The sequence below is a fragment of the Pseudopipra pipra genome, chromosome 23, assembly GCF_036250125.1.
Source record: "Pseudopipra pipra isolate bDixPip1 chromosome 23, bDixPip1.hap1, whole genome shotgun sequence".
NCBI lineage: Eukaryota > Metazoa > Chordata > Aves > Passeriformes > Pipridae > Pseudopipra > Pseudopipra pipra.
This window is the reverse complement of record NC_087571.1, coordinates 5879445-5898041: the sequence shown is the minus strand read 5'-3', so window position 1 is coordinate 5898041 and position 18597 is coordinate 5879445. Positions and strand designations below refer to the sequence as shown.

Below are 18597 nucleotides of genomic sequence, written 5' to 3'. Positions count from 1 at the left end.
CAAGCAGCCACCACACATAATCTCAGCTGTTTTCTGCAACTGAAACAGCAGTCCCACCTGAATCCAAAAGGTTTCCATTCTAACCCTGGTGTTCCTGGAAGGGCCTGATATCCAGTGGTTTTAATGTTTAGCCCACAAACTTGTTTAACATCTGGACCTGGCTCTTCAGGAAACACTGACTCGAGATCTCAGGCACACATTGGCTGTTCTTTTTTTTCCCCCCAGTTTTAACCAAGCAAGGTCACTCAGTGGTGGGAATCAACTCAGGCTGATATCACAATATTCACAGAATGACATAAAGTCAGTAGGTTTTTGGGTAGAAAAATAGTAACAAGTGACTGTTCTATTTTCTAACATATTTACAAGCAGAAAGATGCCATTTGTCGTGGTGAATTAACAGGTGGGGAGCTGAATCAAAATAGAAAATAATATTCAGACAGACAGAAAAAAGCTTTAAAGCATTTGGAAGTTGCCATAGGTGATATTTGCCCTGCACTAAAACATGGTGTGAGCCTTCAGAATAAGGAATGTGAATATTATCTTAACTTTGTGCCATAATTTTCCTTTGTGTTCAGTGTTAACCCAGGGTAAAATCATCATCTCCAGTACTGTGCACTTTGTTCCAAGGTTTAGTTTCTGAAAGCAGATGCGGAACCTCATAGCTCAACTCACCTCAACCACTACATGAAAAACTCTTCCAAAACACTGTGGAGGACAAAAAGCTGCTGAAAAAGGGCCCATGTCCTCCATGTGTGTGCCAGCTCGGAGCAGGAACCCCAGGGGTCATTTCCTAGAGCTTCAAGTGTTGGTGAGGAATTCCCTGCAGCCCACCCTTCATCCCAGGGACATCCCAGCACTCCAGGCTCAGAGGTATCTCATGGGAAAACCTTGGCCTTGGAGTGGTGGCAATGCCATATCTGTTCACCTCTGCAGGTTTTCCTTTCCCATCTACACTTCCACCCAACCAACTAAAGCACTTTCCACCCCCGAACTGAGCCTTCGGGACTCTTTCCGAGAGAGGACCAAACCACACCATCACCCCTGGCTTCACAGAGAATAAACAGAATAAACCAATGCCAAGAGCAAGGACAGGCTCTGCCAGCTGCTTGCACAGCACCTGACACAAGGACAACCAGCCCGTGGCTGGGATGGAGGATGTTTGTAGAAACCTCTAAAGAACCATCAGAATTCGGCTGCACCGGGAAGGACCCCGAGGCCTCCTGCCCACAGACCTGGACCTGGCAAGCACAGACCTCACTGCTCCTCCCACTCTGGAGTAAAACACTGCTTTCCCAAAGACTCCTGATGGCAGGACATGCTGGGGATGGATCTGCTTTTTAAAACACACCCACGAGAAGGTTTCGTTTCTTTGTCCCCTCCAGAACTTCAGACCCTTTGCCACAGCCCCCCTTTTGTGATTCATTATTTATAACCGAAGCTTTAGTTCTGCTTACTGGAGTCTTCCTGTTCCTGCTTTTCCTCCCTGTGATTCCCAGCTTGCTGAAAGCCCGGGAGGGGGGCTCTTGGCACCCCCAAACAGGTTTGAATTAAAAGCCAGTGAATTCTGCCTGCACTGTATTTGCCGCTTGCCTGCTCGCTCCCACTGCACCGTTTATCTTCCTGACTGAAGAGCAAATTAACTACAGTAGGTCTGACCAGCTTATTAAATCCTGCTGGAAAAAACAAACAAACAGACACACAAAACAAAACAAAAAAAAAAAGGAAAACAGGAAAAATAAAGGCACTACCTCCGTGGTGAACATGTGCAGTGCAAAGAGGAATGTAAAAATGCCCATCCCAGGTACCTGCGACACCAACAAATGTCTTCATGCAGCACTGTCATTAAACAGAGACTTGCACAAGCCACCCTGCTGTTACATGGTTGTTTTGTTCTGTTTAGCACCAGCAGTGTGAGGGGTCACACCCCAGGGACAAACACCAACAGGAAAATCCACCCTCAGAGCAGAGCTTGGCTTTTTTTTGGCTTGTTTCTCGGAATAGCTGCTTTTTTTCCCCTTTTCTCCCTTATCCAAGTCTATCTGTGGGAATCCTGGTGTTTGTCCAGCCTGAAGCTCCGAGGATCAGACATGGCAGAGGAAGGGGGAGGAAAAACACAGGCAGAAACAAACTGGTCTTAAAATTTCTCTGTCTCTTCTCCTCTGGGCAGAAGTGGGCTGGGGAGGGTTGGAGGAGGGAGGGATGGGAAGCAGGGAAATGTGCTGGTCCTTGTGGCATCACAGCACTGCCTTATCCCAAGTCACAGGGAGCTTTTCCCCCCTCTGTCTTTCACTTGAATTTATGCTGGAGAACTTCATTGTTTCATTCAGGAATATTTATATTTATGTTGCACCTACTGTGGCACTGTTTTCTCAAGCTACCCACTGAAATATTTGGTATTTTTGCAGGTGAACCTCAGCCTGGCTTAGGTTTACTTTCTTTATACAAAAAAGAATAATAATAATAAAAAAGAAAATCCTTTCCACTCCTAGGAAAGAAAATTATCTATTTCCAAGAAGTAACGAACTAAAATTTCAGTTTTATGGTATTTTGGGTCCTTGGCATGAACCAAAGTTTTCAGTACTTGTTTTCAACCAACACAGGACAAAGATAATCCCTGCCCTGAAATCCTCAGTTTATACAGAAACCAGAATCTCCAGAGCTACTGAGTTCAAATGAGGTTTAATTCTCCTTGTTGGATGATTCAACTCAATGCCACCATGAGGAAAAATGAGGGGCTCAAATGACACCCCCCCAACACAACAGAATAAATGATATTCTAAGATGAAACAGGACACACACCAGTTGTTTTCAGCCTGCCTGGCCTCAGCCTGGCAGGATCAAAGGCAGCTCCTCTGACTTCACCCTTGCAGCCAGATTTTATTTCTGAGGCTGGGGACTGCAAAACACCATTCACACCACCCAAAAGAGAGAAAACAGCACGACCTGCCCATCTCCTGGGGCATCTGAGTGAGTCTTACAGCTTCAGGTCAGGCCTGACAGATCCATGGATGTGCTTTGTTCTGCACATCCAGAAAAACACAACAAAAAAGCCACCAACAACAAAAAAATTAAACCAGTTACACTTGTTAAATTAACTCCCTCTCTTTAATCAAAGCTTCTTTTAATAACCTAAACTGCTCCCCCAAGTCTTTGACGATACCAGACTGTCTGCTTCCTAAATAGCTTTTGACTCATAAATAACAACTTTCTCCACCAAAGGAAGAGTGATGGATGGTGGACTAAATATAATTAAGGTATAATGAACAATTAACAGACCTAGAAATGCCTTTAAAGAGACTCAGAGCAGCAAAGCAAAGCCCAGGCCCTTTAAATGAGGAAAACCATTCTGCATTCCCAAGCTGCCATGCTGGGCCCGGGAAAGGAAAGTGGGATAATGAAAGCGAGGGAGCACATTTAGCCAGGCTGGGCATGGCTTCCCTGCTGCACTAATCAACTGCAGCCCTGGTCTGATGAGCTGGGGACGGCACACCTCTGCCTGGGGAGGGCACACCTCTGCCTGGGGAGGGCACACCTCTGCCTGGGGAGGGCACACCTCTGCCAGCTCGGCTGCACCACTTTGTGCCAGGCTCAGGGAAGGGCACCAAGCAAAGGGCACAGAGGGTTTGTGCTGGCTCGGGGTGGCAAAGCCAGCTCTCGTGGTCCTGACTGCCAGGGCAGTGGGCAGTGTGCCACAGGGACACAGCAACCCCTGTGCCCACCCCACGAGGCTGCTGCCCCCTCCATCACCTCACTGCCACTCATGGAACCACAGACTGGGCAGGTTTGGAAGGGACCTTAAAGACCATCTCATTCCAACCCCTGCCAGGGCCACCTTCAGCAGCACCTTTGTGGCTTCAGTCCCTCCCCAGCACACCTGCCCTGCCCTTTCATCCCAAACAAACGTGCCCAGAGACAGGGAGCCCCAGCAAACTGTACCTCAGTGCAGGCAGAGGAGAAGATCCAGGCTCTGTGCAGGTCCCTTCTGCCACAGCTGATGTTGTGAGCTCTTAACAGTGACCACTGGACACGGGAAAAAAATAAACCAGTGAAACTCCAGCGTCCTCATGGCTGCCTCTGCTTCCTACCTGTGTTCACGTGGGCATAATTACAAATAAACCCCCTCAGCTGTGTGCAGAGCACAGGGGAAGGGCTCACCTGTGAGCATCACCTGGGAGAAAACAGGGTCACGGCTTCAGCCTCTGTAACTGCATCAAATGTTTCATAACAACCACTGTTAATACTTATTTAAGAATGCAGCCATGAAGCTGCATTTTTTTTTTATTCACATCATGGTGGAAAAGTGAGAAAAGCCAGAATTAACGTTAGCCACAAATTTAATCCTGTCTCCAAATGGTAAGAGCAACACGAGAATCTCTGTGCAGCTCTCGTGAGGGTGAGTTCAGAGAGCTCTGTCAAACCACCAGCTGGAAAATGTACAGAGCTTCAGAGGGAAACCCAGGAGCTGCAAATGTGATTGAAGCAGACAGGTTACGAGCTGAGAGCTCGTCTGTGTGAAGAAATGGGCAGTCAGTGCCAGTCTAAACAAATATGTACATCTCTCAGAACACCTCCCTCCCTCTGGGAGCTTTAGTCAAAGAGAAAAGTGACTTTGATCTGGCAGAATTCTTCAACAACAACCCAGCAAGATGGCAAAGCAGCTGCTGTGGGTCCTGTAAAGGGACTGCTCACAGCAGGGACAGCCAGGGGTGCTCTGAAGGTGACAGAAATGGGGTGCCCCATGGTCTGGGGAGCAGGTTAAACCCACATTTCTGGGGCCATGTCAAACCCATTGCACAAGATGATTCCATGACACACAGAGCTGGTAACAAAGTGCTGCTCCTGCCTCCCTCTGGGAGGGAACAGCACAGATATGGGACAGAACGTGAGAGTCTGACCCCAGACACAACCCGTGAGTCTGGGGCTGGCACTCAGAACCCAGAGCCAGTGAGCAGGCTGCTAAAAACAGAGACAGCAGGAGAAATGGTGCTGCCCCTGTGGCACTGACACCCCCTGGCACCGTGTCCTGCTGTAAATGGCAGCAGGAGAGCCAGGAACAGGGAGTTGGCTCCTGCAGCCCGTGAAGGCTGGAGTCTGGATGCAAAAGTCACACCAAATTAACCTGGGGATGCAGATTTATAACTGAATTATTGTGGCTTGCAATTTGCTGGGCTCCAGTAATTGGGTTTGTTCGTGTTCCCAGCTGGTGGCAGGTGCTCCAGGGCACATTCCTTCATTACCCTGACATCACCCTGACATCAGCCTGACATTACCATGCCTACCTGGCACTTGCCACAGGGGAGATGATGCAGGGGGTGATTTGCTGGGGCAGTGCCTGGTAACCTGTTTAGATGTGGAGATCTGCCTTTGTGCCCCAGCCCACCCACCAAAGGGAACACTCAGCTCTCAGGGTGGCTCGTGAGAAACGTGTCTGATTGCCCCTGTGATAAACAAGCCCCAAATCACTTCAAAGAGGAAACCAGGATCGCTGGGGAAGATTACAGGGGGTGAGACGCTGGGAACTGGGACATGATTCAGAGGTATCAGGGAAAATGCCAGTAAATTCCACCTTCTCCATAATTAAAAAAAGGCAGAGGGAAGTTTTCCACGAGGGAGAGACTGATTGAGACGTTCCTCTTCGCCCAGGCAGAGCCAGGCTGGCTGAGTGCAGCAGGAAAACAGGCATTTAAACCCCAAAGCCTCGGGGAAGAGCTGCCACCCCCCAGCCACGAGCACTGAGGTCCCACCAAAGTGGTCCCAGCAGTGGGACAGAGCTCCCCCATCCCAGGGGACATTCCAGGGGGCTCATCCCGGTGTTAGAGGGGAGGGCAGGAGTGGGTTTGGTGCCTGCAGAGGAGCAGCTCTGTGGGACTGGGCTGGGGGGTGCACAGGCACCCTGGACAGGTTACCTCAGGAGCAGAAAAGCTGTTTTTTTGCAGGAAGACTCGTCCCCCAGTCCTAACTGCATGTGCTCCAAAAGTCCCAAATCCAAGTTTTAGGGACAATAAAGTAGATTTGAAATTTTCCCCTCTTCCTACAAACACAGGGAGTTTTCCAGCTTTTAGCTGAATTCCACCTTTTCTCTGCTTTTGTCTCTCTATCTCTTTCGTGGTGGCCGTTGTTGATTTTCTCCCTGTTACTTTCTGAGTGAGTCTGAGGGGGTTCATGGCCTGTGACATTTTCCTGCACTCCCTGGGGTCTCCAGGGATGAGCCACGAACAAAACACAACCGTGCTCAGCCAACAGGAGCAACAAATTGGGCAGCAAATAGACCTCCTGAGCCCTCCTGGGGGGAACCAGCCTGGGTGTTAGACAGCTATTTAAGCAAAATAAAGGCAGGTCAGTCCTGAGCAAAACCTTTTGGCAGACTGGAGTCTTTTCTAAAACGAGAAAATTAATTCCCTGAACTCCTTCTAAGGATTTTTTCCCCCTGCTTGGAGCAGACATTAAAGTTCATCCAAAGAACAGCAATAAAATCTTCCTGGTGATGAGAACACTCCTCTGCCTTGTTAAGAAATAAGCTTGTGCTGAAGAGCAGTAAAAGTGCCATGGAATGAGTCCAGTTATGCCCCAAACTTCAATTCTGTCACAGCTAAATTCTCTCAGTATCCATAATATTCCTTTTTTTTCCCCAAGTAATGGCCTTGTACCAGAGCAGCAAACAAAGGCTCATTTTCTCCTTTATTACAGCTAATTACTGCACCTCCTGATTGCTGACCCTGGCCTAATCCTCTCTATAATTGCTCCAGCTGGAGATGGAGTCTGTAATGTGATATTTTCTAACTAGCAAGGTCGGTGGGATTGATTTCTTTATTTATTTCTGTTCGGGAGCACAGTCACCACATCTCTGCAGGAAGGAGAGTTCAGTCACGTTCTGTGGGGCGATTTTGAGCTTTTTATCTTCTTGATTTTTCATCTCTCAAACCAAATTTCTTTTAAAAAACGGAAATGATTTAAAGGATTTAAACACCACCAGTGTTGGGGTTGGCCTTTGCTTTGGGGTTGGGGTTTGGGGTTTTTTTTTGCCCCAAAAGAAGAGAACGAGGCCAGGAGCAAAGTGCAGAAGAGGAGGGTTTCCTGTTGTGCCCTGAGCCACGAGGAAGGAAAGCAGCAGCTGATGGAAGGATCAAAGGATGCTAAACTTGCTGGGGATGAAATGCCTGGTAGGAGGAAACAGCAAGTGCTCCTTGATAGCCAGTCAGGCCCCTTTTTGCCACCCCTCTGATGGAAGCTGAGCTCACACCCCTGTGCAGGGACAGAGCTGGGTGGGGAGCTGCTTTCTGAAGTGATCCGGGGCTTTATTTCAAAGGAAGAGGATTAAAATACTCCCTAAAGCTGGGGAGTAGCACAGGTAAGTGCTGGAGAGTCTGGAAAGAGAGCAGCCAGAGCGGGATTAATTATGTCAGGCCATGAAAAGGCTGTGGAGGGAGTCAGGAATGTCTCACACTGACGTCTGATACAGTACAGAGCCTACAACCACCTCCTTGGAATAAAAAGAAACACATAGAATTCACTATTTCTTCTTACATTAAAATCACTCCCTCCTACATTCACATCATTGCTGTCAGAAACATCTTCATTTTCCACACCTAAGGGGCTATGGAAAAAAACAAGCATTTCTGCTAAAAATAAACTTTTTTTCCCCCCCAAGCTGTATTTATTCAGATCCATTTTCCTCTAAAATGTAGGACTATTTAAATTTTAATTTCATCACATACCTACATAATTGCAGCACTGGCAAACAAACAAAAATTGCAGTCACTGGGAAGCAGGAGCAATGCAAAACATAGATGCAAAATGATCTCGTTTCAAAACATTTCCCCCCAGAGGAGCTAAACCTTTCACTGAAATGTCCACATTTGGATGGTGACAAAACCAGCTCTTCTTCAAACACATTTGGCCTGGGAAGTGTTCCTGCTCTGTGTGACACACAGCAAACCCCCTCTCACTCACTGGCTGGGGTTCGACATTTCTAAGTGAAAAATCCTTTATCCTGGAATGGTTTGGGTTGGAAGGGACCCTGAAGATCATCTCATCCCACCCCCTGCCGTGGGCAGGGACACCTCTCACCGGGCCAGGTTGTTCCAGCCTGGCCTTGGGCACCCCCAGGGATGGGGCAGCCACAGCTTCTCTGGGCAACCTGTGCCAGGGCCCAGAAATTCCTTCCCAATGTTCCCTCCAACCCTCGGGCAGTGGGAGCCATTCCCTGTGTCCTGGCACTCCCAGGCCCTTGCAGATAGTCTCTCTCCATCTTTCTTGGAGCTCCTCCAGGTCCTGGAAGGAGCACTGAGGTCACCCCAAAGCTAAAGCAATGGGGGGGGAAACAAGGTGTCATCCTGCTTGGGTATTTTTTTCAAGGCTGGCAAAAGTTCCTGCCTGCCAGAGATGTTCAGGGCAGCACTCCAGGGCCATCCCAGCAGCAGGATGGGGAATTCCCTGATGGAGTGAGGAACACCCCTCTGTTCACCCAAGCAGCTCTGGGTACAGTTTGGGACCCAAACCCTCAGTCTGGTCACCCATGTCCATAAATTCCAGCTCTCGGGGTAAATCTGGCCAAGCTCCTGCATCCAAAGACACCATTTTTATGGCATAGGGGTCAGCAATTTTGATCTCTTTGAATTCACTTGAGGGTTGGGCTCCACGTGGTCCCTCCCAGGCCAGAACACCCTGTGAAACCCAAGCAGTGCCCTCAAGGGAAGAGCTGCTGGGGAGATTCCTGTCCTGCCACTGCTCCCTTCCAAAGACACCCTGCCTGGGGCAGGAACAGGATCTAACCCTCACTGCATCGATCAGCAGGGACAAAAAGGCTGCAATGGGTTTGAACAAGGGGGGGAAATAAAAAAAAAAAGAGGGGAGTGGGGGGAACTGGAGAGCCAGGATTAATTTTAGAACTAACGAGCTGCAGGTTGCACAGTCACAAAGCGGAGGCTGGAATGCACTTCTGCAGAGTTTGTAAAGACATTTAATTTCTATAGAAACTGAGCAGCAAACAGGTAATTTTCTCTGCAAAGTGTTTCTATCACCTCTGTGATGCTCAGCAAGGGGAATGTATTTCCCTCGTGTCTTCTCAACCCCCCTGTTATTTTCATTATAAATTTAATTAAGCTCTTCTGGAGAGCGTTCCGTGACATACGAGCCGAGTTTTGGTTTTCTGTTGGAGTGAGGACAGAAAGGAGCTGCTGAATTATGTGGCAATTTGGATTTCTTTTTGCTGTGTAAATATTTCAAATGATATTAAGCAGTGGAGACATTTGCTGAATCAATACAGCTGAAGTTGAGGGAAAGAGCTGCACAGAAAGGTCTGAGAATCCAGAGCCCAGAGCTGCCATTTGTGGGACATCAAGAGCAGGTAGATCAGGTAAATCAGCTCTCACACCAAAGGTTCCAGTGCAGCCACGAATCCAGAAGAATATCCCACTCTGCTGGGAATTGGCATTTAAGGATCCTCCCTGGATCAGAGCACAGTCTCACAGTCCTTGGGAGAGCAGAGGTTCCTGTCACAGATTTGAGCCCTTGAGAGCACACACTGAGGAAAGGAAACAAACAGAAAAAGTGAAAGAAACAAGGAAAAGCAAACAAAAAAGGAAAAGCAAACAAAAAAGGAAAAGCAAACAAAAAAGGAAAACCAACCAACCCAAACAAAACAAAAATCCCGCAAACAAACAAAACCCCCAAGCAAACAAAAAGAAAACCAAACAAAACCCAAGAAAGCCAAACAAAACAACAAAAAAAGAAAACTAAACAAAATGAAAGATGGAAAACCACTCCCTTGATTTAGTTCAGTTACGCTGAGGCTTGGAGTTGTCTAAAAATCTGAGGAAATAACTAAAACATCAGAAAACGTGCAAAGGTTTTGCCTTTTCCACTCTCCTGGGACACAGAACCATCAGGGACAGAGGACAGGAGTCACAGCCCTGTTATCTGCATGACACAGGCACTGAACCCACACTGGGTGTCAGCTCCTGTCAGCACAGAGCAGCAGAACAGGGACTGGATCATCTCAGAGTCAGCAAGGACCAGCTCCAGTCGTTACACTGCAGGATTTCCCTGACTGATGAGAGCTGGAAAACCCACCCAGATCCCTGGGAGAGACCAGGGTGGGTCCTGAGAGCCACCTTGGCATTTAGTCTTCAGTTAGGAGCCTTCCCTCAATTCCTTGGGCACCAACTCCATGCCAAAGGTGGGATTATCCCTCCTGCCCTGGGCTGCAGCTGAGGAGTGAGGAAAGCACTGGCAGCAGAGCAGTGCCCTCAAAGCACTGAAGGGATGGAGTGGCATCATTCTGGAATTCCTTTTCTCTGTGCTGCATCCATTTAAATACTCTCCACTAGGGATTTTTTTTTTTCCTTCCTTGCTTTATTTAATTCTTGTTACAAAAATGAGATGTCAGCGACCTGACTCATTGCTGTGCCATATGTTTGGTGTCTATTTGCAGCAGCAGGTGAGGATCTCATGATTCAATTCCCACCTGTGCCAAGGTCATTTTAACACCAATTTTCTCTGTAGGAAAACATGGAATAAAAGCAATGAAATCCATGGAAGACACGTATATGTGCTGTGCACAGCTTCAGCATTGCCCGTACAAACAGGGACTGCACATACCCCTTTCCATCCCTGCACAGCAAGTATTAAACAGGAAAGCATTGCCTAAAGCCAACATCACCAAGGCAGAATGTTCTACAAGCTTGGCCAGACCCTGGAAAATAACTTGTCAGCTTCCTTCTGCAGCTTCGTTTTTCTTTTACTCTTTACTGTTCATGCTTAGAAACTTCCCTTTAAAAAGAGGAGAGTAATCACCAGGTGACAGGACAAGGTGCCTTAAGGGATAGCACCTGACACTGGGACACTCAAGTCACAAATGCCAGGGCTGCTGAATTTACAGATCTGTCCTTCCTGGAACGAGTCTGGGTCTCGCCACCTTCGCGTCGTTCACCAGAGTCCTGCTCCCGGCTTTGCTCAGCACCGAGTCCCTGCCCTGGAGCAGGGTGATGATGTTTTCCCTCTGGTGCCTGACCGCCAGCTGCAGGGCCGTGCAGCCGGTGATGTCCTCCACGTCCAGCAGAGCCCCGGCCTTGATCAGGGTCTTGACGATGGCCATGTTGCCCTTGAGCACGGCGAGGTGCAGGGGCGTCCAGCCCACCTTGTTCCTGGCGTTGACGTCGGCGCCACACTCCAGGAGGTTGATGACGGTGAGGAAGGAGCCCCTGAGGACGGCGAAGTGCAGGGGGGCCCAGCCCGAGCCCTCGGGCACGTCGGGGTCTGCCCCGCCCCGCAGCAGCTCGCTGACCACGGGCTCGTCGCCGTAGCGGGTGGCCAAGTGCAGGGGGGTCCAGTCCATGCTGCCCCGGGCGCTGAGCCGGGCGCGGCTGCGCCGCAGCAGCCGGATGATCTCCACGTGCCCTTTGAAGGAGGCCAAGTGCAGGGGGGTCCAGCCCTTGTCCGTCCTCAGCTCCACGTTGGCCCCGTGCTTGATGAGCTTCTCGCAGATGAGCAGCTTGCCCCTGACGGCCGCCAGGTGCAGGGCGCTGTAGTGGTTCTGGTCCAGGCTGTTCACGCAGGTCCCGTTCTTCAGCAGGTAGTGCACCACCCTGAACTTGCCCCTCTCCACGGCCACGTGCAGGGGGGTCCTGTGGTTCTTCTGCTTCCTCTCCAGGTCGGCCCCTTGGCTGGCCAGCAGCTTCACCAGCCCCACGTGGCCGAAGCAGGCCGCCACGTGCAGGGCGGTCTTGCCGTCCCCCTCCTGGGTGTTGGAGTCGGCCTGGCGGGACAGCAGCACCCGCGCCACGTTCTCGAAGTTGTTCTGGGCCGCCAGGTGCAGGGGGGTCCACCCGTCCTGCTCCTGGGCGTCCACTCGGGCCTGGTGGTCCAGCAGCAGCCGGACGATCCTGTCGTCCCCGCTCTGGGCGGCGAAGTGCAGGGGGGTCCAGCCGTCCTCGTCCGGCACGTTGGGGTCGGCGCCGTGCTCGATGAGGACGGAGCAGATCTCTGGCAGCCTCTTCTGCACGGCCATGATGAGCGGGGTGTAGCCACAGCCCACCTGGCTGTTCACGTTGGCTTTGCAGCCCAGGAGGAACTTCACCTTCTCCACGTTGCCCTGGATGACCATGAGGTGGAGGAGGGTGAGCCCGTTCTCGTGGACCCTGCAGATCTCCTCGGACAGGATCTCCTCCGGGCTTTCGGCCTCGCTGTAGGGAGGTGGGAGAGGAACCTCCTGGTTATCTCTTTCTAAAGGCAGGGAGACAAAATAGGAGAAAAAAAGAGTAAAACCCAGTGAAAGTGCTCAGTGGGAGGGAGAGCCTGTGACTCTTCCTAGAGTGGAATGAAACAAAGGCATTTCAGAGACAGGGAGTATGGAATGAGGCCAGGCCACTTCTCTGCAGCCTCTCAGAGGGCAGTGGGACATTGGCCTCTCCCTCATGGGAACTGGATCTGCTCTTTCCTGTAGAGTTCATTTTCCTTAACTTAAAACATCACCCACATGGAAAACTTTATAAGCCACATCCTCCTACAAAAAATAGACAATTTTGGCAGGCTTCCCCTTCTTTATTTTTCAATCCTAAAGAAAGTCCCCTACTTACCACCACTCCTGGTGTCTCGGGGGAAGGTGAACTCCTCTTTGTCACTCTCATTTTCAGGAAGGAAAAAGAAAAAGCCATAAGATAAAGGTGCTCGATTGCATTCTGTGATGTCTGCACACAGTTCTTGGCTACTGCTCTAGAGTTCTGTGTTATCATTCGAGTTTTATAATTTTCATTATTGATTATCATTTTATTATCATTTTCACCCAACCCTGTTATTGCATCCAAAACTCAGCTGGGCAAATCAGGACACAACAGGAATGTGGGAGCTTGAAAATGGTCTCTGGGCATCAATGAGCTGCTCCTCCTCTTCCTCCTTTGCTCCCAAACAAACATATACTCTGCTTCCTCACTGCATCAGGTGCCTGTGGCAGCATCACAAAGTCATTCCTTTGTTTTTAGGGACCCCCAGCCCCCCCCCACCTCTTCAACCCTCTGTGCTCTGGTCTCTTGTTTCTTGCTGACTGCACAGCTTGGCAAAACCTCTAAATGCCAACAGTTCTCAACCCCTGTTTCTCCCCCTGTAAAGCTGAGTTCTAGACACAGTTCCACTCTGGTAGGGAGGATAAAACTGCACGTTTCTTATCCCCTTAAATGAATTACAAGTGCACAACCTGTGCAAACACACTGAGCAAAGGTGCTGAAGTGCCCTTGTCTGATGAGAGAGGGAACACAGTCCCAGCACAGGGAGAGGACTCGGTGGGATTTCCTGAGTGGCCCTGGGCAGTTCTCCTCACCTGCTGGTTCCCAGAGATGGCAGGTTTGTGGGACATCTTCCTGACCAGGCGCTCGTTCTCCGGGTCCACCACCAGGCTCTGTATCAGTGCCAGCAGCATGTCTGTCTCCACAGGGATATCTGCCAGGGCAACACTGTCAGCTGTGCAGCCTGCCCAGGGGCTCAGATCCCAGGCAGGACACAAGTCTTCCACGTGGGAAGAAAGGAGAAAAAGGATACAGGGGATGCCTGACAGCACGTGGGCAGCAGGCAGTTAAATCTCGGACACGTCACCGGGGAAGTGACACACGAGTTTGTTAATCCCTGCAGCTGGTTTTTGGGTAATCCAATCACATTCCCACCTGAAAAGCTTGGCCTTTGCTTGGGGTCTTGGTCCCAGCACCTCTTCATCAAGTCCACCATCTGCTGGCACTCCCCGGGCCAGTCGTCGCTGATGAGCTCCAGCCCCGGCCTCTTGCCCGCGGCCACCCTGACGATGATGGCCATCATGTTGGCTCCTGCAACACAACAGCACCCCCGGGGCTTTCCTCTGCGAGGGCAGCTGCAGGGAACACCTCCCAGCTGCAGAGCCAGGGAGAAGGGCTCACATTTACCTGCATAGGGTTTCTTCTGCATCAGCACCTCCCAGATGACGATCCCGAAGCTGCAGGTGAGGGGAGATGGTGAGCAGCCCCTCCCACGGGTACAGAAAATGCACTTATTGCTTTTACCCTCTTGAGAAATTAGGGAAAAGGGTTTTCAGGATGGAAGGAGTTCACCCCCCAGGCCAAAGGGATCAGGTCTTATGGTTCCATCTCACTAATGCCCCAGTGAAAGGGTTGGTGTAGCGAATTAGTGACTTAGAGCCTTTCCTGTGAAACTTGGGCTCTCAGTGCCTTTTTTTTATTTTATTCACATTGGGTTTTAGGGGCCTTGACTACTGCAAGTTCATGGGGCTGTGCAAATCCTCCTTTGCTTCTTGCCTTGGGTGACTGTGGGGTGTAGAGGCCAAGGAGACAAGGAATTTCCAGACATTTATATGTAGCTTGAGTAAATATGCTTCAAAGCTCTTTGCCCCAAAGGAAAAAAATCACATTGAAATCTCTTCTCCATCTGTTACTGACCACAGTGAAGCTGGATCCTGAAGCAGACAAGCAATATTGCAGTTGTTTTAAAAGCAAAATGAACCCAAGCAGTGACTGCTATGAAAGAGCAGACACTGTGTGTTCTGGGCTCTAATCTGACTCATTTTTATAATAACTTCCAGCAACCAAACAGGGTGTGATGGCACCTGAGGCAACACAGTCAGCAGCTCACATGGGATGGGTGCTGCTGGTCAGGGATGATGATTTTCCACAGAAAATCCCCCTCCCTCTCAGTCTGCAGCACTGAGGTGGGGGCACTCTGTCACTCCCAGGCTGTTCCCCACTTTATAAAGCAGGATTTAAACGGAATGAGGCAGTGTGCAGCCCCTCTGGCTCTGGGGGAGGGCTCAGGGAGCTCCCTGTGTGCCCCCTGGCAGCCCTTACCTGTACACATCGTATTTGATTCCCGGGGGTTTGCTGTTCTGCAGGAACATTTCGGGGGGGATGTAGCTCAAAGTGCCCCTGAGAGCAGAGCTCTCGATGTACTGCATTCTGCTGGATTGCTCCATCCACTTGGAAAGCCCAAAGTCTGAGATCTGCAAGCACAAGCAGTGAGAGCCTTTCCCCTGGAATGCTCATCCCTCATCCCTCCTGTTAGCTGGGACGTGCCCCCCTCCCTCAGGATCAGGGACATGGGCAGGGGCCAGGCACTGAGACTTGATAAAACCCTGTTAAACTGCACTCAGTCCCTGCCACTGGGTCCAGCAGAGCAGCCCTTCCTCCTAGGCTGGAGCCTTAAATTCCCAGGTCTGGCACAGATTCCCAGGATGACCTCGAGACTATAATCTAATTTATTTACCAGTTGCTTCCTATAAGCCCCAGTGGCCAATTTTTCACTGAGTGTTCCTGAAGAACTCGATATACCAGGACTCTGCACCTGTTTGGCAAAAATAACCTTTCCCTGTTTGAGAAAGAACCTGTCCCTTCAAACACCCAGTGAGGTCATACCTTGACGTGCATATTCCCATCCAGGAGAATGTTCCCTGGTTTGAGATCCAAGTGCAGCAAAGGGGGTGTCATGCTATGCAGGAAGTTCATAGCCAAGCCCATCTCATGGATAACCCGGAATTTGAGCTGCCAAGACATTTTGTGAGTGGGCAGGATTTTCTCCAAGGACCCTCTGGCCATGTATTCCATCACTATCCCCAGAGGGCTGTTGCAGACCCCGTAGATGGTGACAATGTGCTGGAATTTGATTTTCTCCATCTTGGTTGCCTCCTCCATGAGACAGTTCATGCTGGTCCTGGAAAAGTGAAAATGAAAAATAAAATAGAAAGTGGAACCCAGAAGTTGCCTCTGTTGATTCCCAGGCTCAGGAACTCTGCAGCAGCTCAGTGAGATCCAGCCTTTCCCAGCAGCCCTGCCCACCCCGAAAAGATCCATCCCAATTTGCCCCTTGAATTCATGACAATGCAACCACATCGGGGGGTGGAACTGGAGGGTCTTTAAGGTCCCTTCCAACCCAGACCTTTCTGGGGTTCTATGGAATTCCCAAGGGATGTTTCCTGGCGCCAGGAGCGGGCAGAGCTCGGTGACCCGCGGTGTCCCCAGGCCATGCCCTGCCCTACCTGTGCCTCCACCTCTGCCTGCAGCCTCCTGGCCCTGAGCAGGGTGAATGTGGTCCCAGAGGGAGCCCAGACACGCCCGTCCCTCACTGCCAGCTCTGCCAGCCCTGCTGCACCCAGGGCAGACCTGTTCCACTGCACCTTTGCATCTCCCAACCTGCTCGACGGGTCGGGGTGCCCAGAGCGCTCTGAGAGCAGCCAGGCAGCAAAGGGCCAGGGCTGCCTCTAAAAAGCACACCCTGGGAATCAATCCGAGCCTCCAACAGCCCCGTGCCAGGCCACTGATAGATCTGAGATGGTTCAGCCAAGCAAATCCCTCTGCCAGGCTCCCTCTGGCAGCTCCCCGCAGTGACACGTACCTGGGTGTGGAGGAATGGCAGGGATCTCACAAAAATGGACAGAGGCAGAAGTAAAACTGATTAATTAGACTCTCCCCCCCCTCAAAAAAAAAAAGGAGAACAAAATGCAAGTGTGATATCTGTAGAGCATAAGCAGTGCAAACTGAGGACAGTCACTGCTGAGGCTGACCCAGCTCAGTCGTTGTCACTAATAAGAAATCATAGGAGGGAGGGATTTTTAGCCAGGCAGCACATTCCCAGCTTGAATGGAATACAATTTTAAATTAAACTACTTCATCGATGTTTTTCCATCAGTTCTGCCTGTACTATGTGTGTTATCAGCAGTGATTACCTAGTTCTGCTCCATCCCCAGCCCCAAGGTGGGTCAGCAGAAGAGTCTCTGCAGGTGAGAGACAGAGCAAAAAGCAAAGTGAAGGTGCAGGTGCCCCAGTGAGAGCAAAGAGCAGGTCTGGAGGCTCCAGCAAGTGAGGGAGCAGAGCTCTGGGAGCCCAGCAAAACCAGCTGTAAATTTTCTATCCCTCAGCTTTAAACCTGGTGTTTTCAATGACTGATTTAGTTTGACAGACACACATCAGTCCCAATGTCCAGGGAAAGCTGCAAACAAGTGATCAGGCTGCTCTTCCCCACAGGCCCACGTTTAAGGTGCCTTTCAGCCTCAGATTCCAGCCCCAACTGTTCTGATTCACCCCGTTCTCCGTGTTCCTTCCCCCTTGCACATCCACGCCTCAGACAGGAGGAGAGGCAGAACTCCAGACCACCAGCGCTTTTTCCACTCCCTTTGGCTACCAAAAACTTGGCTTCCCAAGGAGAAGCAGCCCCATGAACCTTTCCCTCAGTTTTAGCCCCCAGGCACTGCAGGCAGCTCGGGGGGACGGTGTGAGCTGAGAGGGGAGCGCAGGGTTACCTGTCCATGCCGGAGTCCTGCAGCAGGTACGGGGAGCATTTCACGGCATAAACTGTCCTCCACCTCCTGTGCTTCACCTGGTACACGTGCCCAAAGCCTCCACTGGCCACTTTCACCCAGTCATCCTCGAAATCCTCCCTGTTGAAGACGGTCAGGCTGCCCAGCTGCCGCTCCCTGGCCGCAGCCATGGCCCGAGAGGCAGCCTGGCTCTCTGCCTCCTGCCTGGCTGCTGGCACAGGGGGAGAAAGGAGCTCCTCCTGCTCCTGCCCTGCTCGGGGAGTCAGCCCAGGTGAGCCCTGGGACCTGCTGCCAGGAGGAGGATCCTGCCTGTCACTCCCATTTATCATGCAGAGCAGCTGCATGGCCTGACTCCAGGAATGTGTCTGCTGTTCCCTAAAGCTGCCCTGCTCTCTCCTATCCAGCACTCTGTGGGAAAATGCTCCAAGAACATGAGATGGAAAGTGGTGCAAACAACAATCCCTTTGCAACTGCACTGGGCTGAGGGTGGGATTCCTCACCTGGGCCATCAGCACAGGGGAAAGGGAGGCAGGAAAGGGAAAGAAGAGGGAAATCCATGAGGCTCCTGTGCAGCAGGATAAAAAAGGGAAAAATACTCCAGAAAGACAAAGAACAGAGAAAAAACCCAGAACTGGAATGTGGTGAACACGAGTCCATGAGCCTGAGAAAATGCTCCAACAGAAACACAGGAACTGTGGTGTCCCAGAGCAGTTCCCTCGGGGATAAACCTGCTCTCGGGTGCCTGTCAGGGGTGTTTGGAGGGATGAGGAACACTGCTCTGAGCAGTTCAACCATCCCCCCCGGAGCAGCAGGCACAGCACACATCCCCTGGCTGCGGCAGGGATGGCTGGCATTGCCTGGGCTGAGCACACAGGTCTGCAATGACCCGGCTCTCCCTGCAGGTGAGGCAGCGTCAAATACAACGTGGGGCTGATTCCCTCGGCTCTGCTGCAATACAAAGAACAATTACTACTTCTGCAGGGCAATTGTCTAATTGTCACGGAGTTTTGACCTGGAACTTTTAGCTCTGTGCCAGATCTTGAAGAAATTCTTGGAGGGAGACTGAGCCAGGGGGAAGTGTGAGATATTATCCTGTTACACTCGCTGCAAGGCTTTAGGGAAAGAAGGAAAAGGTAAAAAGCCAGCTGGGCTCTGCAGCCTTTCAGGGAGGAAAAAAACCAACAAACATTAGAAGGTGATTGTTGCCAATTCCCTGCCACGCCCTAAGGTGTGATGCTTCTGGCACAGGTCCTGCCCTTGCCACCCCCACTCCCACCTGCTGGCACTCACCTGCCAGTGCAATTTTGGAGCTGAGA

The 18597-nt window shown here is 50.8% G+C and overlaps 1 protein-coding gene across 1 annotated transcript; it reads right to left on the bottom strand.

Moving 5' to 3' along the window:
• Positions 1-9633: 9633 nt before the first annotated feature.
• On the bottom strand, positions 9634-18525 carry ANKK1 (ankyrin repeat and kinase domain containing 1). Its single transcript, XM_064634630.1, has 8 exons — positions 17264-18525; positions 15384-15678; positions 14820-14971; positions 13905-13954; positions 13653-13808; positions 13313-13431; positions 12576-12621; positions 9634-12222 (listed from the first exon to the last, which is right to left on the bottom strand). The coding sequence occupies exons 1-8, from the start codon at positions 18133-18135 to the stop codon at positions 10874-10876; spliced, it is 3039 nt and encodes a 1012-aa protein (XP_064490700.1). The 5' UTR covers positions 18136-18525; the 3' UTR covers positions 9634-10873.
• Between the last annotated feature and the right edge of the window lie 72 nt (positions 18526-18597).

Coding starts and splice junctions, on each gene's coding strand:
- ANKK1 (XM_064634630.1), bottom strand. CDS start 18,135: ATGCCAGCCATCCCTGCCGCAGCCAGGGGATGTGTGCTGTGCCTGCTG. Junction 13,809..13,904: donor GCAGAAGAAACCCTATGCAG/GTAAATGTGAGC, acceptor GTTGTGTTGCAG/GAGCCAACATGATGGCCATC. Junction 12,622..13,312: donor CCATCTCTGGGAACCAGCAG/GTGAGGAGAACT, acceptor CCTGAAAATGAG/AGTGACAAAGAGGAGTTCAC.